We start from the raw sequence: 25307 nt of genomic DNA on the forward strand, positions 1-25307 counted from the left end.
CTCATCTTTTTAAGTGGTGGAACTTGCACTATTGCTGACTGACTAAATACTTTTTTCCCCCACTGTATGTATGACCTGGAATGTGAGAGGTATAAAGACCCCCCGGAAGAAAATTAAAGTGTTCTCACAAATTAGGCAATATCGTCCTCACATTGTAGCTTTGGTTGAGACGCACCTGACCAGAGATACAGTTCGGTGTGTTCAAAAGCCGTGGGTACAATGGTCTATTCACATATTTTATACCAGTTATTCAAGGGGGGTTTTACTACTAATACATAAGGATGTTAGGTGGGAAACTAGGGAGGCCCGGAAAGATCCTGAGGGGCGTTTTGTGTTTGTATATGCACTGATCAACTCTAGGAAATATGTTATTCTGTGTATTTATAACCCCCCTCCTGCCAATATGTCAATTCTTCAAAAGGCATTGAGTTTTGCCCTGAATTATCCAGATGCAGATGTCATTTGCATGGGTGACTTTAACTTGGTCATGAATAACCTTCTGGACAAATTAAGACTGGGCGATGGTATGCGGAGTGGGGCCCTGCCGCCGGCTGCATCCCAATTGTCACAGTTTATGGAAGGTAGTGAGTGGCTGGATCTATGGAGAATGCGTCACCCCGAGAGGAGAGAATATACTTGTCATTCATCCACTAAGCGCTCCTTGTCTCGCATAGATTATATCTTTGGATCCAGCAGTCTGGCAATGTGGGTGGATAGTATTGAGCATGACAGTAGGGGGATTTCAGATCATAGCTTGGTTATTCTTATACTTAAATACGGACCGTTAAACAGGATAATATGGAAATTGAACCCTTTTTGGTTGAAACTGGTGAAATCGCCCGATAGAACGATCAGTTGCATTGCTTTATCTCATCCCACCCTGAACCCTGGAATATTAATTTATTTTGGGATACCCTTAAGGCATATCTCAGGGGATGTTTGTCATCTACGATCTCTTATATTAAGCGAGTGACATCAAAAGAGGATGATGAGGTGGAGCAACGCCTGAAAGATGCAGAGGCTGCCTACATATCTGATCAGACTAGTGGTAATAGGGTGGAATGGTTGACTGCCCAAAGGTTATACACCCAGCACATTGGCACCAAATCCAAACGTAAATTATTTTTTAACATAAAATGACTATTTGCGCTAGCATGATAACCGGGAAAGTGATCTCAGAAAAAAGGGTATGTGCAATATTAACGTTCATATAAATGCACACGCATCCATTCCTATAGGGAAATGTTTCCAACCCCCAAATAGTTTAAAAAGAGCAGCAAATACGGTTGATCTCAGTACATACACAGCGGTACCTTCATTCCAGCAGAGCGTAGAGCAGCGGGGAAATCCTAGCTCCAGGAGATCCTAATGGAGGAGCATCTGTACAAGCAACAGTCCGAATAGAGATATGAGATTCCAAATGCTCAGTGTGATTCTCTGAGGAAGGGATCCGATGATTCCGAAACGTGTAAGATAGTACTGTGGTCTATTCAGTGCTCCTTAGCCAGTCACGTGACTCTACACGTGACCGTGACGTCACCCAAGGTCCTACGGGGTCCGTTGTACCTTGCTGGCTTTAACTTACATGCGTTACTACTAATACCGCTCCCTACTAGCGGCCGGCATGCGGAAAGGGACGTCTGTCACCGGACAGCGTCCAATATCCACGGCATCACCCTGCGCACTGAGCATTTGGAATCTCATATCTCTATTCGGACTGTTGCTTGTACAGATGCTCCTCCATTAGGATCTCCTGGAGCTAGGATTTCCCCGCTGCTCTACGCTCTGCTGGAATGAAGGTACCGCTGTGTATGTACTGAGATCAACCGTATTTGCTGCTCTTTTTAAACTATTTGGGGGTTGGAAACATTTCCCTATAGGAATGGATGCGTGTGCATTTATATGAACGTTAATATTGCACATACCCTTTTTTTTGAGATCACTTTCCCGGTTATCATGCTAGCGCAAATAGTCATTTTATGTTAATTAACTTTGGATTGAAGGACAAATTAGGTGGTTTTGTCCATATTTGCTGCTGCAGGTTCCGGCAATTAGCGCTTTGCGCCTCTGTGATTTTGTTTTTTTGGTAAATTATTTTTTGCCCGACCATCCTACATTGAGCTGGGAAATCAGGCGAGTAAATTTCTGGCCTATTTGGTACGTCAGCACAATACAACTAATACAATATTACAAATCCGTAACTCGGATGGCACCTTGGTATCCTCAACTGAAGAAATATTGAACTGTTTTTACGACTATTATAATTCATTGTACAACTCTAAGACTGAGGATGATAGCCAGGGGTGTCTGGACTACCTGTCTGATATAGCGTTTCCCACACTAAGTTCTTCCCAGCGGGCCTTTATGGATGCTGAGTTCACCTTAGAGGAGATAGAAAATGCTATGAAGGATATGGCCTCTGGGAAGGCCCCTGGACCGGATGGGTTTCCTATTGAATTATACAGGAAATATCAGGAGATATTAGCGCCACTTCTATTGTTAGTGTTTTGGGGGATTTGGGGGAGGGGATCTATGCCGGAGTCCTTCTACGAAGCTAATATAATAGTGCTTAAAAAGGGGGGAAGGACCCGTTAGATTGCGGATCTTATCGGCCAATATCATTAATGAACGTGGACTATAAGAGCTTTACAAAGATCTTGGCTACCAGATTGAATTCCATTATATTAGAACTTATACACCCTGACCAAACTGGCTTTATACCTGGCAAGAGCACTTCTATTAATATTAGAAGAGTTCAGTCGGTGGTCCAATATAGCTCCCTGGTGCCAGACAATAAATGGGCATTGGCTTCGTTGGATGCAGCCAAGGCTTTTGACTCTCTTGAATGGCCCTTCCTCCACGCATGCTTACAGAAATATGGCTTCGGGGATAGATTTTTAAAATGGATTAGTATACTATATATGAAGCCCAGAGCCTGGGTCATTGTAAATAGTTCCATATCTGAACCCTTTTCACTACACAGGGGAACTCGTCAGGGGTGTCCCCTGTCCCCGGCCCTTTTTGCTCTTGCGATCGAGGCTCTGGCAATACGCATAAGATCCTCCCCTAATATTGTGGGCATAGAAATAGCGGATAGGATAGATACCATAGGTCTATATGCTGATGACATGGTGATACTTATGGACAGAGCGGAAGAAACACTGGCAAGAGTGATCACCACTATAAATAAATTCAGTAAATATTCTGGTTTGTATATAAACTGGGAGAAATCTGCTCTGATGCCTCTCTCCCTTGCCCCAATGCCACAACTTGAGTCTCTCTCCTCACTGCCCATTGTATCCAGTTTTAAGTATCTAGGTGTCCATATTTCTCAGGGCAGTACACTTGATTTGCAACTTATATACAGCCACTACTAGAGATGGTCAAAGTCAAGTTTACAATTTGGAGTACACTCCCACTGTCAGTGGCCGGACGTATTAACTTAATTAAAATGATACTACTCCCTAAGCTCAGTTATTCTCTTCAACATAGTGCTGTGGTGGTGCCCAGATCCTTTTTTGCGAACCTAAATTCCCAAATTACATCTTTTATATGGGGGAACACAAGACCAAAGCTCAGGCTGTCCACTCTGCAGAGGCCTAAGAAGGGGGGCAGCGTTACCGGATTTTTTTCTGTATTATCTGGCTGAGCAGGCCAGAGCTATAAATGAATGGATGCCCGGGGGTCACCTTCCTAATTCTGAACATCACTTGCTTCATGCTGCACGGGCGAATTGTCCGCTGGGTTTTTTGGAGTTGGAGAAAATAAATGTCCCTCGTTTGCTGCCCCTACTTCGCCTGGCACGAACAGTATGGAAACAGATTAAAAAGGCGATTGGAATTAGAGATATTATAGCTGAGATGCCCCTGTGGAATAATGGCTATTTTCCGGCATTGCTTGAACACCCATCTACCGAATTCTGGACTCAATACAATATTTATACGATAAGTGATTTACATGATCGTGGAGCTGATACCCTTTGAACAACTACAGGTTAAATGCAATGTTCCGAGATCCCAGTTCTTTCGTTATTTACAGTTAAGGTCAGCCTTTCAGTCACATATGAGATCAGTAGGTGTAGACAATGCTCTCGTCTTTGCCCCTGATAGGAATTCTTAAATCACAGGGTCCCCAGAGTCTCATCTCCTCTCTGTATACATATATATGCTATCGGTGGGCTCAGAGCTCGCCATAGATTTGGTTAAGGGGAAATGGGAAAGGCTCATCCCTGATGTACAAGGAGAGGAGTGGGAGAAAATTTTGCAGTCTCCAATCAAGGTATCTCCATCTGTTAATAACAGGATGATACAATTATATATTATTAATCAATCATATTTGACTCCGACTCGACTCTTTAAGATGGGCCGATACCAATCATCGGAATGTTTGAGATGCCATTCTTTGGATGCAGATTTCATTCACATGATCTGGCAGTGTCCCATTATTACACAATATTGGAGGGAGGTGACTTCATTATTAACATCCCTGGTGCAAGTCCCCGTTCCCCTTGAGCCGCTGGTTTGTTTAGTTGGAGTATGGGATGAAGAGACATGGGATCAATATACTGGGATTTTCTTATGGGAGACGCTGTTTATGGCACGAAAGGTACTGGCACTGCGGTGGATGGGAGGTTCATCCCCAGGGCCGGACTGGGACTAAAATTCAGCCCTGGCATTTGAAGTTACACAGGCCCACTAGTCACATGGTGACTATATAATATCTTTGTACACTTGTAGGTTACAAGAAGTGAGAGGAGACTAACACCACTATATAACATGTAGTCAGAGCTGTGCCCAGTATTTCAGCTCAGTCCTATTTATTGCTTTTAGGTACAGTACTCCTCCAAAAGCTCTGTCCCCTTTTGTACGCACGGTGACAGAATTCCTGGCAGAACTGCTATCCATTGGGCAACCAGACCCCCTGGTCACAGCCGCCCCTGTCATACCTCCCAACTTTTGAGGAAGGGAAAGAGGGAGAAAGACAGCAGCGCTCGCAGCGCGCCACTGCAAATTTTAGGCCACGCCCCGGCCACATCCATTTCGCAACTAGTCACACCCATGTCCACGCCTAATCGCACCCATTTAGCACTGCTGATCACACTGACTGGTACTGAGGAAGACAGAAAACAGAGAGAGAGAGAGAGAGAAAAAAAAAAGAAAACAGAGAGAAAGAAAGGAGAGCGAGAGAGAAAGAAAGAACAGAAAGAAAGAAGAAAGAACAGAGAGAGAAAGAAAGAGGGGAAAAAAAGAAAAAGAGAGAGAAAGAAAGAGGGGAAAAAAGAAAGAACAGAGAGAGACAGAGAACAGAGAGAGAAAGAAGTAAAGAAAAGAAAGAAAGAACAGAGAGAAAGAATGAGAGGAAAGAAAAAGAAACAAAGAGGGGAAAGAAAGAACAGAGAGAGAAAGAAAAAAGATTAGAGAGAGAAAGAAAGAACAGGGAGAGAGAAAGAAAATGAGGGAAAGACAGAACAGAGAATGAGAAAGAAAGAACAGAGAAAGAAAGAAAAAGAGAGAAAGAAATAAAGAAAGATTCTATAAAGATACTATAGCAGCCCGGCTCCCATTGTAGTGCCCACCTGAGCCTCCCGATGCAGGACATATCATGATCCGCTCACATGGCCGGCATCCCCGATTCCAAGGCGATCCTGCTGTCTGCGCTGTCGGAGGAGGACACGGTGATGGAACTGAAGCATTCCTGGTTCCGTCACAATCTCCTCATGAAATTATCTCATTTCCGGTCAGCTTCCAGCACATCACTTCCGGTGGAACGTCATGTGTGAGTTTTAAAATGCTCTTCGGGGCTCTGCCGTATACTCCTGTGTCCGTGGGAAAAGCCCGCTTTGTATGCTTCTTACACACTTGGCTCCGCTCCGTACATCCTGTACACATATGGCTCCACTCCATACACACACGGCTCTGCTACGTATACCCCATACACACGCGACTCCGCTCCGTACACCAAGTACACACGCGGCTCCGGTCCGTACACCTCGTACACACGCGGCTCCGGTCCGTACACCTCGTACACACGCGGCTCCTCTCCGTGCACCTCGTACACACGCGGCGCCGCTCCGTACACCTCGTACACACGCGGCGCCGCTCCGTACACCTCGTACACACGCGGCGCCGCTCCGTACACCTCGTACACACGCGGCGCCGCTCCGTACACCTCGTACACACGCGGCTCTGCTACATCCACCCGCTAAACCCCTCCTGACCCCACACATACCTCATCCAGCACCATGACAACCAGCACAGCAGAGTCCAGCAGACACCAAGAGGCAGGGCTGTGCGCACAGGACCTGTGATGAGGTCACAGGAGGGGCGGAGTCAGGGGGTCACATGATCAGGGGTCTGGACAAAGGCTTCTGATCATATGACCCCTGACTCCTCCCCTCCTGTGACCTCATCACAGGTCCTATGTACAGAGAAGAGAGCAGGCAAGCGACGCTGTGAGTGGTTGGGGGGGGGGGTCTCAAGCTAGGGCGAGGCAGCTCATCTCCCTGCAGTGCACGCAGAGGGCCAGCGGCAGGAACAACAGCCAGGCCAGTGGCCTCATCTCCTGGCAAGCGGCCAGATGAGCAGGCGCTGCTGCCCGCAGCCCACATGACAGCGGCCCAGCGGGAAAATGCCCGGTTGAGCATATTACCAATCCGGGCCTGTTCATCCCCCTCTCTTGGGTTCTGGATCAATTTAGGGTATGTGCACACGTAGTTTTTTGGGTGTGCGGATTTTGGAGAGAAAACCGCAGGTAAATCCGCAGGACAAAAGTCCTGCGGTTTATCTGCGGTTTTGCCCTGCGGTTTTACACCTCATAATGGATGAGGTGTAAAACTGCAGCGTTTCTGCACCAAACAATTGACATGCTGCGGATTGTAAACCGCAGCAAAACCGCGCGGAAAAAAGCGCAGCATGTGCACAGCGGGTTTTTTTTTCCATTGAAAAGAAAGGTACTGTACAACACAGCAGATTTCACTACGTGTGCACATACCCTCAGTGAACTCTATCGTCCCATATGAACGCACGCTGTATCAAAATAGAGGATGCCCAGGTAAATTCGAGAAGATTTGGGAGAGATGGAACTCCTCTCACCTTACCTTTTAGATTGGAGGTGTCACATAACAGATGGTTAAATGTGTGGAACTAGGCTGTGAAATAGTAGTTGTTCTTGTAGATATAGGTTTAGTTTAGAAGTTAGATAGGTATTACCTTTTGAGCAATAACATAAAGACCAGTGTGCTTTAATTGACATTGCTTTATTCTGTACTATAATTGGTATGCATAAGTATGTTCTGCATTTTATGTCATAATGGGATGTATATATTCTGTACATTATTTTATATACTATGTACATTGTGTACCTTGCTTATGGTTTAATAAACGAATTAAAAAAAAAAAAAAAAAATCCAGCAGAATCCAGTGGCACCTCTGTCATTCCATTCAGAGCTTTGAGCAGAAAGTTATGAGCCTCCACGGTTCTGGACAGAAAATCATACTCTCAGAGATGGGAGGAGAGAGTGTGCACAAGCCCAGGGGTGGGCGCAGACTGTGGGAGGGAACAGTCTAGGAGATAAGAGACAGCTACTCATTTTGCTCATTTTGACTTTAGTTTTCTACTGGCAGTAGGATCCGTTAGCCAGCAAAACCACGCAACTAAGATTTGGACCTGTGATCCATCAGTGCCTCCCTGTGGTCACATGCTACATAACACGGTAATTGCAACCTATCTATACCCTATCTGTACTAAACTCCTGACTGTATACCTGTATATTGTTCTGGTAAATATATGCCTGTATATTGCTAGTACGCCTTTCGGCAATTAAATATAAAATTTATCTTGGGCTGTTCTTTTATCTCGATACACGAATCCCCACGTCCGCATGCTCGGCTGGTTATATGATACGCTCCCGGGTTGGTTCTTGACCCGTTATAAGCCTGTTGTCGGACAGGGTTTATTTCAAATGAGGAACTGATTGCAGAATTGTATTGTTTTAGTGAGGAACTCTGGCAGTGACGAACGGGAGGAATATATATATATATATATATATATATATATATATATTTATATTATATATATCCCCAGCCTGGTCTGGTGATATATATCCCCCCTCACTGGGAGCGCCTCTGTTAGGCGTCGGATTTCTGCATTTACTCTGCAGGGATCCAGACCCTACTGCAGAGGAGATTGCCTTGCAGCAAATCTCTCCTGAGGCTGTCATTCTGTCCTCCTACTGAGCATGCTCATGGGGAGATGGGGAGTCATGTGCTCAGGTCCTGCTCCAGATCTCATTGGTCCATCTCAGAGATCTGGAGGCTTGCAGAAGGTCCCGGCTGCTATAAAAGGTGCGCATGGCTGTTCCGCCATGCGCTAGTATAGACTTACTTGCTGCTGTGTGTATGAGGACGGATGCATGATTCTGGTGAATGACTCATTATAAAACCCCTTCCTGATATTACGTATGTGGTTAGGCACTGAGTTAGAATCAGCGCCAGCGCTCCTCTGCTGCAACATCCACAGTTGCTAGCGTCCGACATTGCGCTTGCGTCATAGCTTTGTCGTTTAGCGGCAGTGTCCACGCCGCGCTGCAGCAGCAGCTCTCCTTAGCGTCCGCAACTGCGACGCCGCACACATGGTAGGTCTAGACGGACGTAGTGCCGCCGTCTTGGGCTACTCCTGTGACCGGATACCGTGTGTGTATTTATACTGAGTACTGTGACCTCAACAGGCTCAGTCTTTGTATTTGTGTTTATTTGGCATCTCTGTGACTTAACAGAGATTGCTCTGTGCACCTGGGTGACGTTTAACCCTGTCCTTCAGTCCTACTCCAGTCCTGCCTCCGGTGTTCCTGCTCCATCCTGCAGTTCTACTCCGGTCCAGTCTCCAGTGATCCCGCTCTGTTGTCTACGCTTCAGTCCCGCACTCTTACTCCAGTCCGTCCTGAGCCGCCCCTCTCGGTACCGGCTATCGTGGTACCCGAACCCCTGGGCCTGCTCCTAACGATCCCTGTATAGGGGTCGGCTACACCTGGCAGCTCACCCGGGGCCCCTCGGTGCCACGGTCCAGAGGGTCCACTCCTGGAGATTTGTCTCCTGACCAGCCGTGGTAACAGTATGATCAGGCCACAGACTTCGCCGGTACTACTGCTGCTACCGTAAAGGAGTTGCTCTTTTTGCGGGAGAATCAGGGACGCATCATGTCCATCATGAAGTCTATGGACACCTGTTTGTCGGCCCTGCAGGTGGCTGACCCTGGAAATGCCACTCAACTGGCCAGTCTTCAACAGGAGCTGGGTCAGCAACGAGATACTCAAGCCCATATTCTGAGTTACATGGTCTCCTTTGATAGCCGCTTGTCGGTCCTCCAGTCTGCCATCGCGATCCCTCCCCCTCCCCCCGTGTCTACAGCTCTCCCGTCGCCCCGCCTCGCCAAGCCGCCACGGTTTACTGGTGATCCCTAACTCTGCAGGGGGTTCTAAAATCAGTGTAGCCTCCATTTTGAATGGTTGCCTCAGCAATTTCCCTCTGACCAAAGTGGCCTTCATTATGTCCCATCTGGAGGGTGAGGCCTTGTCTTGGCTGAATCCTCTCTGGGAACGTGACAATCCCATTGTCTCGAGTCTTCCGGTCTTCTTGGGTACTTTTCGCAGGGTTTTCGACGAGCTGGGTCGGTTAGCCTCTCATCGAGTCTCTATTTAACCTACATCAGGGTTCGCTCACGGTCGGGCATTACGTGATCCACTTTCGCACTCTCACTTCTGAGCTCGGCTGGAACAACGCGGCTTTGGTAGGGGCATTCTGGTGCGGCCTTTCAAGCAGAATAAAGGATGAACTCGCGGGTCGGGATACCCCGACCATCTTGGATGACCTTATCTCACTGGCCACCCGCATTGACCTACGCTTCCAGGAGCGTGCCCGGGAGTCAGCGAGAGACAGGAGGTCCACCAGGCCAGCTTCCTTTTCCACCCGGTCTGTCAGTCCCCGTCCTGCCGGGTCCTCGTCTCCCTCCTCGGTTGAATCCATGCAGGTAGATCGCCTCAAGTTGGCCGAGTTGCGTCGGAGAGAAAGGCGGGCACAAGGTCTATGCCTCTATTGCGGAGGTTCGTCACACTTTGTCCGTACCTGTCCTGAGAAACAGGGAAACTCCTCCACCTAGGTCAGGTAAGAGAGGCCTCCCTAGGTGCTAATGATTCCTCTCAACCTCTAACTATATCTGTTATTTTGATTTCAGGGGAGAGACGTGGGTCCGAGGTGGCCTATGTGGATTCGGGCTCGGCAGGTAACTTCATGCGGCGTGAAGAGGTGGACAAATACCAGATTCCCGTGGTTACCCTATGTAATCCTCACCTGATTGCCGCAGTGGATGGCAAACCGCTACAGGAGACCGTCACCTTGGTCACTGAGGAAGTGGAGTTGCAAGTTGGAGCCTTACACCGAGAGAAGATAGCCTTTTTACGTTCTGCCCAAGCTCTCCCATGCGATTCTACTCGGTCTTCCATGGTTAAGGACTCATCAGCCTGTTCTCGACTGGTCTTCAGGGGAGATACTCCGCTGGGGGCACCCGTACCAAGCTTGCTGACTCCTGCCCGTCTAGCGGACGCTCCTCGGCCACCTCCAGACCTTCCGGGCCTTCCTTCAGCCTACAGTTCCTACGCTGATGTCTTTGATAAGAAGGAAGCAGAGGTTCTTCCTCCACACCGGCCTTTTGACTGCCCAATTGAACTAGTCCCCGGTTCAACCCTCCCAAGGGGCAGAATCTACCCCCTGTCTCCCGCAGAGACCGTAGCCATGTCCGAGTACGTCCGGGAGAACCACACCAAAGGCTTTATACGGAAATCCTCCTTGCCCACGGGAGCCGGGTTTTTCTTTGTCAAGAAAAAGGACGGATCTCTACGGCCGTGCATTGACTTTAGGGGCTTGAACGAGATTACCATCAAGAACAGGTACCCTCTTCCACTCATTCCGGAGCTGTTTAACCACCTCAGAGGGGCTCGGGTCTTCTCCAAGCTAGACCTCAGGGGAGCCTATAATCTGGTCCGTATCCACGCAGGTGACAAGTGGAAGACGGCTTTCAACACTCGAAATGGCCATTACGAGTACCTGGTCATGCCCTTTGGTCTCTGCAATGCTCCTGCGGTGTTTCAAGAGTTCGTCAACGAGATCTTCTGGGACCTCTTGTACTCCTGTGTGGTCGTGTACTTGGACGACATCCTCGTCTTCTCTCCGGATCTCTCGTCCCACAGAAAGAGTGTCCGCCTGGTGATACAGCGTCTTCGGGAGAATCGCCTGTATGCTGAGATAGAGAAATGTCTCTTTGAACAGACCTCTCTGCCGTTTCTGGGATACATTATCTCCGACGCTGGATTAAGGATGGATCCCGAGAAGTTGACTGCCATTCTCAAATGGCCTTGCCCCGTCGGAGTAAGGGCAATACAACGGTTTCTAGGATTTGCCAGTTACCGGCAATTCATCTCTCACTTTTCCGCAATAACCAGACCTATTTCTGCTCTCACCCGTAAAGGAACTACTCCCAATGATTGGACTCCTGAGGCGGAGGAGGCCTTTCTGACCCTAAAACGGTCTTTCTCCACGGCCCCGGTGCTGCATCGTCCCGAGAGCAACCGACCCTTTGTACTCGAAGTGGATGCTTCCTCGACAGGTGCCGGGGCAGTATTGTCCCTGAGATCCGCCTCCGGTCGTCTGCACCCATGTGGCTTCTTCTCTAAGGCCTTCTCTCCATCCGAGTGTAACTACTCGATCGGCGACCGGGAACTCCTGGCCATAAAGTTGGCCTTAGAAGAATGGCGTCATCTCCTGGAGGGGGCTGTCCATCCCTTTGTAATCTTCTCAGATCACAAGAATCTGGCCTATCTTCAGTCTGCCCAGAGACTCAACCCTCGTCAGGCCCGATGGTCCTTATTTTTTGCCCGATTTGACTTCGAGCCCTGTTTTCGCCCCGGCAACAAGAATACCAAAGCCGACGCTCTGTCCAGGGTCTTCCAGCCACACGAAACAGTGGAGGAACCTTCGCATATCATTGACCCCACTATAATCATCACAGTGGCTCCAATGAACTGGCTTCCTCTACCTCCTGGCAAGACTCTTGTGCCTGAAAACCTCAAGCTAAAGGTCCTTCTATGGGGGCACTCCTCCAGACTGGCCGGCCATGCCGGAACTAAGAAGACCCTTGCCCTTGTCACGCGTCACTAGTGGTGGCCCACGCTTCGCCAAGATGTGCTCAATTTCGTGGCCTCTTGTCCCTCCTGTGCAAAAAAACAAAGGCCACGACGACCTCCGTCGGCTTGTTGCTTCCGTTGCCCGTCCCTGCGGTTCCTTGGGAAAATATTGCCATGGATTTCATCACCGACCTACCCCGTTCTTCTGGCTGTACAGTCATCTTGGTGGTGGTGGATCGTTTCTCCAAGATGGCCCACTTCGTCCCTCTGCCCGGTCTCCCCTCGGCTCCTGAGTTGGCCAAAATTTTCATCCATCAGATCTTCAGACTCCATGGACTACCTCAACGCATTGTGTCTGACCGAGGGGTTCAGTTCACCTCCAAGTACTGGCGGGCACTTTGTAAGCTCCTGAACGTTTCCCTCGACTTCTTCTCTGCCTACCATCCACAGTCCAACGGGCAGGTGGAGCGTACCAACCAGACGTTGACTGGGTACCTATGTCATTTCTCCAACGCCCACCAGAACAACTGAGTTGACTTACTCCCCTGGGCAGAGTTCGCCTATAACAACCATGCCAGCGAGTCCTCGGCCGAGTCTCCATTTTTCATTGTGTTTGGCAGACATCCTGGTGTTCCCCTTCCGATAACCCCTGCTTCCGAGGTATCCGCGGCCAACGCCTTGTCCTTTCAATTTTCCAAGATCTGGGCTGAGACCAACACGTCACTCAAGAGGGCCGCTGATCGGATGAAGAATTATGCCGACAAGAAGAGATTGGATTCCCCACCGTATCGTATCGGGGACAAAGTCTGGCTCTTGTCCAAATTTATCCGGTTGAAACTGCCATCTTACAAGTTGGGCCCACGCTACATCGGTCCGTTTGAAATTCTTGGATGTATCAACGAAGTCGCCTACAAATTTGAGGTTGCCTGCTTCTCTCCGGGTCCCGAACACCATTCCGTGTCTGATCCTGGTTCTCAGCCGGTTGGTGCCGATGATGTCTTTGAGGTGGAGGACATCATCGCCATGAAGAAGGTTAGAGGTAGGACTCTTTTTCTTATTGACTGGAAGGACTTTGGTCCTGAGGAGAGATCCTGGGAACCTCGGGAGAATATCAATGCTCCCCGTATCCTCAAGAGATCTTTTGCTAATCTCAGGGGATGGCGGCTTAAGGGAGGGGGTACTGTCACGCCGCGTCCGCATACTCACCCGGCCTCTGCTCCCACGCCGCAGCCCCCCGCCGCCCAACAGCCACGGCGGTCCCTTCTGACAGGCTCGCGGACGACGGGGTCTCTGCATGCAATGCGCATGCGCCATAGGCCGCGGCCGCGCCTCCCTCCTGTTACTTGTGCTCCGGCAATGCCCTGACCCGGAAGCACCTACGGACCAATGGCAGACCTGACAGGGCCATATCAGGCCGTTCCCCCCTGAGGGAGGCGCCTGATCGTTGTGTTTGCTACCACACTGGGCCCTGTTTCCTCGTGTGCTCTCTGCAGTCTTGCAGTCCTGTCTTGAGTGATTCCTGCAGTAGCCTCTCAGTCCTGCCTTCCGTGGTCCCTGCAGTAGCCCCGCAGTCCGGTGCTCCGTGGGTCCAGCTATCTATACTCCAGTTCTGCCTCCGGTGTTCCTGCTCCATCCTGCTATCCACACTCCAGTCCTTCAGTCCTACTCCAGTCCTGCCTCCGGTGTTCCTGCTCCATCCTGCTATCCTATCCACACTCCAGTCCTTCAGTCCTACTCCAGTCCTGCCTCCGGTGTTCCTGCTCCATCCTGCTATCCACACTCCAGTCCTACTCCAGTCCTGCCTCCCATGTTCCTGCTCCGTCCTGCTGTCTATGTTGCAGTTCTACTCCGGTCCAGTCTCCAGTATCCCGCTCTGTTGTCTACGCTTCAGTCCTGCACTCCTACTCCAGTCCGTCCTGAGTCGCCCCTCTCGGTACCGGCTATCGTGGTACCCGAACCCCTGGGCCTGCTCCTAACAATCCCTGTATAGGGGTCGGCTACACCTGGCGCCCGGGGCCCCTCGGTGCCACGGTCCAGAGGGTCCACTCCTGGAGATTTGTCTCCTGACCAGCCATGGTAACAGTAATGTATGTACACAGTGACTGCACCAGCAGAATAGTGAGTGCAGCTTTGGAGTATAATACAGGATGTAACTCAGGATCAGTACAGGATCAGTAATGTAATGTACGTATACAGTGATTGTACCAGCAGAATAGTGAGTGCAGCTCTGGAGTATAATACAGGAGGTAACTCAGGATCAGTACAGGATCAGTAATGTAATGTATGTATACAGTGACTGTACCAGCAGAATAGTGAGTGCAGCTCCGGAGTATAATACAGGAGGTAACTAAGGATCAGTACAGGATCAGTAATGTAATGTATGTACACAGTGACTGCACAAGCAGAATAGTGAGTGCAGCTCTGGAGTATAATACAGGAGGTAACTCACGATCAGTAATGTATGTACACAGTGACTGCACCAGCAGAATAGTGAGTGCAGCTCTGGAGTATAATACAGGATGTAACTCAGGATCAGTAATGTAATGTATGTACACAGTGACTGCTCCAGCAGAATAGTGAGTGCAGCTCTGGAGTATAATACAGGCGGTAACTCGGGATCAGTACAGGATCAGTAATGTATGTACACAATGACTGTATCAGCAGAATAGTGAGTGCAGCTCCGGAGTATAATACAGGAGGTAACTCAGGATCAGTACAGGATCAGTAATGTATGTACAGGGTGACTGTACCAGCAGAATAGTGAGTGCAGCTCTGGAGTATAATACAGGAGGTAACTCAGGATCAGTAATGTAATGTATGTATACCCAACCAGCTCCCACAATCCCTCTCTCCTGACCCTGTAGTGTGGCCTATATATGTAGTAGTTGCTAAGGGGAAGCACGCAGTGTGGGGTACAGCACGCAAGCATCCCATAAGCAAAGCATCACAGAAGATAAGCATCCAGCAAAACGGCAGTTATACATGGCAGTTAGTCAGGGCAGGAGTCAGGTAACCCACACTTTGCCTTCCCCTTTAACCATGTGCTTTATTTTTATCCTCCTGTGTTCCCTTGCCATCCACATTCATCACCCTATCCCCCCTCCATCACGACTCATACACATCAGCCCCTCTATACTTCCTTCTCCCATGTACAGCTCCCACACACTCCTCACCTTCCTGAGAAACCTCAGCCCATCTTACCCAAACACATCGCAGAAAAAAACTACTTACAATTCCAACAACTATTGGCTCTTTATCTTCCTTCTCCTACTGATTTCAGGGGACATATCCCCCAACCCTGGTCCACCATCCCCCAACCTCAACCCTTACCCTACCTCATATCGAAACCACAATAATCTGATTAACATTACTTGCACTCCCTCATCTCAATCTTTTAATTGTGCCCTCTGGAATCCACGGTCTGCTTGTAACAAGCTTCCTTTCCTACACAACTACTTTCTGAACAACTCTCTTAATCTGTTGGCCCTCACTGAAACCTGGATTCAGGATTCTGACACTGTCTCTCCTGCTGCCATTTCCTACGGTGGCTTACAATTCTCTCACTCCCCGAGACCCACAAACAGACCTGGTGGTGGAGTTGGCATACTCCTGTCCCCACAATGCACTTTCCAGGTCATCCCCCCAGTCCCATCACTCTTATTCCCTCCTTTTGAGGTCCACACCATCAGGCTCTTCTGTCCCCTCTCCCTCAGGGTAGCGGTCATATACCGGCCCCCAGGCTCACCCACCCACTTCCTTGACCACTTTTCAGCCTGGCTGCCACACTTCATGTCCTCAGAACTACCAACCCTCATCCTGGGAGACTTCAACATCCCCATTAACAGCCCTAATTCCACATCTGCATCCCAGCTTCTATCACTAACCACCTCTCTAGGCCCCTCACAGCTTTCAAACTCTGAGACACATAAGGACGGTAACACCCTTGATCTGGTCTTCTGCCGGCTCTGTTCAATCTCCCACCTAAACAACTCACCGCTTCCACTCTCTGACCACAACATTCTTTTCTTCACGCTCACAAATCCTCGCCCACCCCAGCTCATTCCTACCTACCACACAGTCAGAAATCTACAAGCTATTAACCCTCAGACACTTTCAGATTCCCTACACTCATTTCTGTCCCCAATCTCCTCTCTTTCCTGTCCTAATCTGGCTGTTCATCACTACAATGACACTCTTAGAAGCACCCTTGACCAAGTAGCTCCCCTCACCCTCAGAACCTCCAAACACAGAGTAAAACAGCCCTGGCTCACATCGCAAACTCAACTTCTCCAGCGATGCTCCAGGAGTGCTGAACGCCTATGGAGAAAAACCCACACACCAGAAGACTTCATACACTTCAAATTTATGTTAAGAACCTATAACGCTGCCCTTCACCTTGCCAAACAGACCTACTTCACCACCCTGATCTCCTCACTAGCCAACAACCCCAAGAAACTTTTTGACACTTTTCACTCCCTCCTCAGGCCAAAAGCACAAGCCCCTATCACAGACATTTGTGCTGATGACCTGGCCTCCCACTTTACAGAAAAAATAGATAATATCCGTCAAGAAATCTGCTCCCAACCACCAAGTGCTGTGACTCCCATCCCTTCCTGCATCTCCCCTGGCTCACTCTCCACATTTGATCCCATCACAGAAGAAGAAGTCTCCAGACTCCTCTCTTCTTCTCGTCCGACTACATGCACTACCGACCCCATTCCCTCACATCTCCTCCAGTCTCTCTCTCCAGTCGTCACAACCCACCTAACTACAATCTTTAATCTCTCCCTCTCCTCGGGCATTTTCCCATCCTCCTTCAAACACTTTCTTCGTTACTCCATTACTAAAGAAACCTGCTCTCGACCCATCCTGCACAAACAACTACAGACCAGTCTCCAATCTCCCCTTCATCTCTAAACTTTTGGAACGCCTAGTTTACTCCCGCCTTACCCGTTACCTCTCCATTCACTCCCTTCTAGACCCTTCACAGTCCGGCTTCCGCCCCCTACATTCGACTGAAACTGCACTCATCAAAGTGACCAATGACCTTCTGACAGCAAAACGTAACGGTGACCACTCTCTGCTCATTCTTCTTGACCTATCTGCAGCTTTCGATACTGTTGACCACCATCTCCTACTCTCTAGGCTCCAGTCACTAGGCATTAAGGACACTGCACTCTCCTGGTTCTCTTCCTATCTCTCTGACCGCTCCTTCAGTGTTTTGTTCTCTGGCTCCACGTCATCTCCTCTTCCTCTTGCTGTCGGGGTACCTCAGGGCTCAGTCCTTGGCCCCCTTCTTTTCTCTCTCTACACGGCCCCAATTGGACAGACCATCAGCAGATTTGGCTTTCAGTACCATCTTTATGCTGATGACACACAACTATACACGTCTTCCCCCGACCTTACCCCCGCTGTACTACAGAACGCCAGTGACTGTCTGTCCGCAGTCTCCAATATCATGTCCGCTCTCTATCTGAAACTCAACCTCTCCAAAACTGAACTTCTTCTGCTCCCGCCGTCTACTAACCTCCCTAAATCTGACATTTCCCTCTCCGTGGGTGGTACCACAATAACACCCCGGCAGCAGGCGCGCTGTCTGGGTGTTATGTTTGACACCAATCTCTCCTTCACATCCCATATACAATCCCTTGCCCGCTCTTGCCGCTTACACCTAAAGAACATCTCTAGAATCCGCCCTTTTCTCACTATGGAAACAACAAAAACCCTCACTGTAGCATTGATCCACTCTCGCCTGGATTACTGCAACGCTCTATTAATTGGCCTCCCCGTCACTCGACTATCCCCTCTCCAGTCCATACTTAATGCAGCGGCCAGGATCGTCCATCTGGGTAATCGGTACTCGGATGCGTCCGCTCTTCGCCAGTCCTTACATTGGCTGCCCATTCATTATAGGATCCAATTCAAAGTACTTGTTCTCACCCACAAAGCTCTCCACAGTGCGGCACCCCCTTACATCTCTTCTCTCATTTCTGTCTATCGGCCTAGCCGATCGCTGCGCTCTGCAAACGACTTTCGACTAACCTCTGCACTAATCCGTACCTCCCACTCCCGACTCCAAGACTTCTCCCGTGCTGCTCCTATCCTCTGGAATGCTCTACCCCAAGAAATCAGGACTATCCACAATTTGCATAGTTTTAGGCGCTCCCTCAAAACACACCTGTTCAGAGCGGCCTATCACATTCACTAATCAAAGTCATTCTCTGTGTAAGTGTGCGTGTGTAGCCCATTCACTATCTCCATCCATCCTTCACTCCCGCAAGATGGCTGGACCTTCATTGTAAATACACCATTGTAAATACACACCTGTACTCTGTATCTCCCTCACCTCATTGTAGATTGTACGCTCTCACGAGCAGGGTCGTCTTATTTCGTCTTATTTTGCTTTAACTATTGTATTGTTAGCGTTGTTACTTATGACTTGTGTTTTGAAACTGTTAAACTGTAAAGCGCTGCGGAATATGTTGGCGCTATATAAATAAAGATTATTATTATTATGTACATAGTGACTGCACCAGCAGAATAGTGAGTGCAGCTCTGGAGTATAATACAGGATGTAACTCAGGATCAGTAATTCTGCTGTTCAGGCACTCACCCATGCTGGCGATAATACTATGCACTGGCAACCGGGACGGTTCTCCACATATCCCTCTCCCTTTCCGTTTCTGTTTCTCTTCTTGTTTGAAGATAAATGCAGAATTCTCCTCCTTGGTGATATTGATATAGAAGCAGGTGTCGGAGCTGGCCATGATGTGCCGTGGTCCGGGGTTGAGTGATATACTTTTATTATCCTCTCGCCTTACACCTATCAAGCACACCCCATACCTATTACGCAAATAAAAAAATATTGGAATAAGAATCCGTGCAAGGAAGTGAAATACCTATCACTTTACTGCTTATTGGCATGAAAGGAGCACTCCACACTTTGTCTCTGCATTTCTTAGAAACAGCGCCACCCTTGTACATGGACTGTTTGTTGTATTGCACTCAAATAATTGTGTCAGAGCATCAATATCAGACAATACCCATAGCCAAGAATGGCAAAAGAAAGAAACAACCCCTTTTTCTAATCTCAGAGGACCCTTCTAGTCCAGATTCTGCTTCTCTTTGGTGATGCCATAACATGGGTGAGTCTGTAACAATCTCATCATTATAATAAAGGATAAAAGTCCTTACTTCTTATGGGCATGGAAAGCCGCATATGTGAAACTCTTTCCTGCGTACTCCATGAAGAACTTGCTGTCTCCCATGCGGATATGATAGACTTCGTTGCCCGAGCATCGGCCATACATTCTCTGCCACTGTTCCGGGGATTGCTGGCCTTCCCTAAATGTGCAGATGGTCGGGAGGAAAAACGTCATCATATACTCATTTTATTACAGTAGTAGAGCACAATTATGTGCTAGATTCAACGGTGTACAAAGAAACTGAGAAACTCTGTAGGGGCCAAATGATGGAAACTGATGATATTATGATTATATGCAGTCACCACTAGGGGGAGCTCAGTACATACAAATTTATATAGCCACCAACAGGGGAAGTTCACTACATACAGATGTATACATCCACCACTAGGGAGAGTACACTACATATCTTTAATATTTATTTTATTCCCTTAAATAGCGCCATTAATTCCACAGTGCTTTACAGACATTATTGGCACTGTCCCCATTGGAGCTCACAACCTAGATTCCCTATCCGTATGTCTTTGGAGTGTGGAAGGAAACCGGAGAACCTAAGTCACTGTACATATAGATTTACGCAGTTACCACTAGGGGGAGCTCACTACATATAGATTCATACAGCCACCACTAGTGGGAGTTCACTGCACACAAAATTATACAGCCACCACTAGAGGGAGCTCACTGCATAAAGTGTTATACAGCCACCACTAGGGAAGACTCACTACTTACAGATGTATACAGCCACCACTATGAAGAGCGCACGGCCTACAGATTATTACAGCCACCACTAGGAGGTGCTCACTACATACAGGATTATACATCCACCACTAGGGGACACTCACTACATACAGAATTATACATTCACAACTAGGGGACGCTTACTACATACTGAATTATACATCCACCACTAGGGGACGCTCGTTACATACAGATTATACAGTCATCACTAGGGAAAGCTCAATGCATACAGATTTATACAGCTGCCACTAGGAGGGGCTGACTACATACAGATTTATCCTGTACACATCTACCACTAGAGGAAGCTCACTACATACAGATTCATACATCTACCACTAGCGGGAGCTCACTATATACAGATTTATACAGCCACCACTAGAGGGAGCTCATTACATACAGATTTATACATCTACCACTAGAGGGAGCCCAATACAAACAGATTTATACAGCTGCCACTAGGAGGCGCTCACTAAATACAGATTTATATAACAGCAGGTAGCTACAATGAAGGAGGCAAGGGAAGCAGTTTAGTGTCAGCCCCCTCCAGTCATAGACCATAAATGCCTGCAGTAAGAAAACCTCTTTAACCCTTTTCCCTCCAGGTAGTCTATGGCTGTTCAAGGCCTCAAACCTTCCAAGAGTAACAAAGGTCTGACCTTCCATGTAATCCCATCACATACCCCCTTACATGGTGTGATGTAAAATGTATGGAGTCATGATGTAATGTCCTCCGTTGTGTATCTGCACTTTCTGCTTTCTAGGTCAGCTGCAGTGAACTCTATAGAGGGGGCATCTGCGGATACGTTTCTGGATATGTAATATTTAAAGCCAATGAATGACATATTATTGATTTATATGGCGCTTGGAGTAAGACATAATAAGAGTATATCATTACAAGGAAAAAAAATCATTATCCGAGGTCATCTCATCAGTACCACCCCCGGCCATACATCCTACCAGGACACGTGAGAGGTAGGTCCTCTACTGTGCAACTTTCACTGTTTTAGAAAGGACTTGCAGTAAACTGCAATCATTGTGGGCTTGTTGGGAGGAGATCTGTGGGTCACATACAATCAGACCTTTTTAAAATATGTCACATATATGAAAAATTAAATTTCCTTAGCTATCCCTTTGTAGAAATAGCTCTGGACAGTACCACCCCTATGCACACTGATATAAACTTACTGCCCCCTTGAGGTATGAACGAGAAGTGTGATGAGAGTGGAGGTGGCTGGGCACACACAGTTTAATGCCAACATGGCATACTTGAACTCTTCTTCACAAACCACGTGATCTGAAATTAAAAGAAAAAAATAAGAAAAAAAAATACTATAAATTGTTAAAACACACACACCTTAAAGTAGGATTCTCTCCTTATAGGATGTCTTATAAAATAAAGCATATAAAATAAAAAAAAATGAACCAAATCTAGCTGAAAAAAAACTTCTACCGTTCTCTGCATACAGCTCCTATGCACAGCTATGTGTTTCTATGCAGATTATAAAAAATAAATCTGTCTGTATGACAGCAACGAGAGGAGGAAGATGAAAAAATGGAAAAAATAAGCCAAAGAGCAACTTACCTGCAAATTTGACATGGAATTTATTTTCAGGTTTCAAAATCTGAACATACAGCGGACAGTTGGGGGCAAAATCTTTCACTGCCCAGGCTCTCAGGATGGTTTGGTGGTCCTAAAGACAAAAGGGGCAAAAGGGGATATAGAAGACTACATTGTCCAGAAGCTTAAGTATCAGTGCATGCAGCAAAAAAGGAGGTCCCAAATGGAAAATGTCTTCTGAAAATCCATCTGAAACCCCCCTCTGAACCACTAAAAGGGAATATGGAGAGAGCAGGCCAGCTCGGACAACCTCTTTAAGTAGAAAGATGGAGGTGTTTGAGACCATGGTTGAAGAAGAAGGTTGGTTCTTACCGCAGCGGTCCTGTCCACCTCATTCCGGCTACTGAGGATAAAACAAGCTTCGGCATCGTCCATCCTGGAAGGAGTCACAAGTGGAGGATTAATCATTTAAAAGCTACCAATTCTCCAATTCTTATGGGACCTGCAGACTTACAGAACTGACAACTATTGGTGATTTTGAGAGGATGGTGGTGGGGTGGAGAATATTTAGAATTGAGCTTCCTCAGTGGACGGTGGAGTAGCTGGTCTTCCAGCTGATCCTAGATGTTATCCCTCCTGATCACCAGGGAACCAAATAGCATTCAACCATCTTATCTCAAGCCTGGACTCACTTTGCTCTCATGAGGTCTTGGTCTTTGAGAGCCGACCCTTGGAGGTAGATGACCCTCTGGGACCACAGTGGTATCTGCAGAACCCGGCGGACCTGAATATCCATTTCTGTTGGGCAAAGAATAACCACGTAGTAATCCTGGAAGAAAAAAAAAAACGATGGAATACAGAAGAGCGATTAGGTTCCAAGCACAAAGAATCTGGAAAATTGTTCATTTGTAAAATTCTTGGAAGTTGATCTAGAAAATAAAAAAAAAAAAAAAAAAAAAAAAGTGTGATTCTAGAAAAATTGAATTGTGGCCACCCCTGGAGAAGCCGTTAGTGAGCACAACCTCTACAAAAACAATAGGAGGAAGCCCACAGCTGATAGACTTCAGCAGGAGGAGTCAGTACCTGGAGCCGCGGATGTGCATAGAACTCATTGAGGAAGTCCATGAGGAGGTCGATCTTGAGGGAGCTGACACATAAGACCACGTGCTTCTCCGTCTGGGCTCGGTGCCGGCTGTAGTTTCCTCCAGATTTCTGACGCTCCATCCACAAGTACACCAGCTCCTCAAACTGCCAAAAACAAACAATATATAATGCATGCAAACTACTCACTAGGACTCACACAAGACTCCTACCTTTTGTTCCTCGCATTACCCGCAACAGAAGTAAAAACTGTGCATGCTCTAATCTGGGCAAACATAATTGTGATATGAGGAGGAGGAGGTGACCTGTGATATCATCTATTGTGAATGTGGATCTTCTGTTATCTGATGTATATAGAAGTGTTATCATTCATTGTGCAGGAGGAGGAAGAGGCGAGCTGTGACATCACCTATTGTGAATAGTGGACCCTGTGTTATCTACTGCATTTAGAAATGTTATCAGTCATTGTACAGGAGGAAGAGGTGAGCTGTGACATCACCTATTGTGTATGGTGAATCCTGTGTTATCTACTGCATTTAGAGTTATCTGTCATTGTACAGGAGGAGGAGGTGAGCTGTGGCATCACCTATTGGGAATGGTGGATCCTGTGTTATCTACTGTATATAGAGGTGATATCAGTCATTCTACAGGAGAAGGTGAGCTGTGACATCACCTATAGTAAATGGTGGATCCTGTGTTATCTACTCTATATAGTGGTGTTATCAGTCATTGTAAGTGGAGGAGGAGGTTAGCTGTGACATCACCTATTGTGAATGGTGGATCCTGTGTTATCTACTCTATACAGAGGTGATATCAGCCATTTTACAGGAGGTGAGCTGTGACATCTATTGTGAAGGTGGATCCTGTGTTATCTACTCTATACAGAGGTGATATCAGCCACTCTACAGGAGAAGGTGAGCTGTGACATCTATTGTGAATGATGGATCCTATGTTATCTACTGTATATAGAGGTGTTATCAGTCATTGTACAGGAGAAGGTGAGCTGTGAAATCCCCTATTGTGAATGGTGGATCCTGTGTTATCTACTATATATAGAGGTGTTATCAGTCATTGTACAGGAGGAGGAGATGAGCTGTGACATTAGCTAATTTGAATGGTGGATCTTGTGTAATCTACTATATATACAGTATATAGAGGTGTTATCAGTCATTGTACAGGAGGAGGAGGTGAGCTGTGACACCTATTGTGGATAGTGGATCCTGTGTTATCTACTCTATATAGAGGTGATATCAGCCATTGTATAGGAGAAGAGTTACAAACATAAACACTTGATTTTAATGATAGGTCATTATCTGATAACACATTCCCTCTCATGCATAGTGGCCCCATTGATGAGCACAGAGAACCCTGCACTCCAAAAGCAAATCTTGGACAGAAGACCTGATGCAAAACCTAAACCTGGGTCCCTCCAAACACAATGGTCTAGAGTTTTCCTATGAGGCAGAGAGGCCATTGGGTCCCGTCGGGCACCAGGGTCGGGTCTGGCTCCTCTCAGGGTAATGGCCCCAGTGTGGTGAGCGGACATTAGACTAGGAGCGCCATCCTTGGCCGTACATTGTGAGCAGCGGCACGGCTTCTCCCTTCTCCATCGCTCGTCCTGCTCTAGATCTTCAGATTACTCTCACTAATTTCCAAGTCCCTTTTCCTTTCTTAGGACAGATGAGCAGTGAAACGTTCTGACCTCTTATTCTTACATTATGTCTCGGCCTCTTTTACTTGTTATCTAATTATCTTCTCAAGCATCTTCTCCCCAGTGGCCTCTCCTATCAAGAAGATGATAATTTCTGACCCTGAAAACTCCCTACAGAGTTAAGGAGTTATATAAGATTAGACAAACATGGCCGCTTTCTGCCAGAAACAGCGACACAGACATCTGTAGGTTTTATGTGGTACTGCAGCTCCTCACTAATCATTGCTGAGCTACAGTACCACCAACAGCCTAAAAGCAAAAGTGGTGCTATTTCTGAAAAAAAGTCACATTTTTCTAATCAGATACAAACATAGCTTCACTCGTTATACGGCATCAGTTCTCATGCAAATCAGTGGGTTTCTATGGTTACAGGCTGAAGGTGAAGCAGACCGAGCGGAGTCAATGACCCGTAAAACTACTCTGGGTAGCATGTGTGACATCCGTTCACTTCTATGGGAGCTGTACTGAGCATGGGTGACAACAGTTCACTTCTATGGAGCTGTACTGAGCATGTGTGACAACTGTTCACTTCTATAGGAGCTGTGCTGAGCATGTGTGACAACTGTTCACTTCTATGGGAGCTGTATTGAGCATGTGTGACAACTGTTCACTTCTATGGGAGCTGTGCTGAGCATGTGTGACAACTGTTCACTTCTATGGGAGATGTATTGAGCATGTGTGACAACTGTTCACTTCTATAGGAGCTATACTGAGCATGTGTGACAACTGTTCACTTCTATGGAGCTGTACTGAGCATGTGTGACAACTGTTCACTTCCATGGAGCTGTACTGAGCATGTGTGACAACTGTTCACTTCTATGGGAT

The 25307-nt window shown here is 47.5% G+C and overlaps 1 protein-coding gene across 9 annotated transcripts in view; it reads right to left on the minus strand.

Annotated features, from left to right (window-relative positions):
• KCNT1 (potassium sodium-activated channel subfamily T member 1) overlaps window positions 1–25307 on the minus strand; it is a 275208-nt gene that overhangs the window by 31573 nt on the left and 218328 nt on the right. For all 9 annotated transcript variants that reach the window (XM_073541141.1, XM_073541139.1, XM_073541140.1 and 6 more), the window contains 7 exons: window positions 22754–22918; window positions 22363–22499; window positions 22043–22106; window positions 21695–21803; window positions 21298–21406; window positions 19367–19516; window positions 18786–19015 (listed from right to left, as the gene is read on the minus strand). In XM_073541141.1, coding sequence (XP_073397242.1) covers window positions 18786–19015; window positions 19367–19516; window positions 21298–21406; window positions 21695–21803; window positions 22043–22106; window positions 22363–22499; window positions 22754–22918 — 964 coding nt within the window. The remainder of the gene's footprint in view (window positions 1–18785; window positions 19016–19366; window positions 19517–21297; window positions 21407–21694; window positions 21804–22042; window positions 22107–22362; window positions 22500–22753; window positions 22919–25307) is intronic.

This window comes from Dendrobates tinctorius, unplaced genomic scaffold (genome assembly GCF_039654945.1).
Source record: "Dendrobates tinctorius isolate UK_male_01 unplaced genomic scaffold, ASM3965494v1 ptg000120l, whole genome shotgun sequence".
NCBI lineage: Eukaryota > Metazoa > Chordata > Amphibia > Anura > Dendrobatidae > Dendrobates > Dendrobates tinctorius.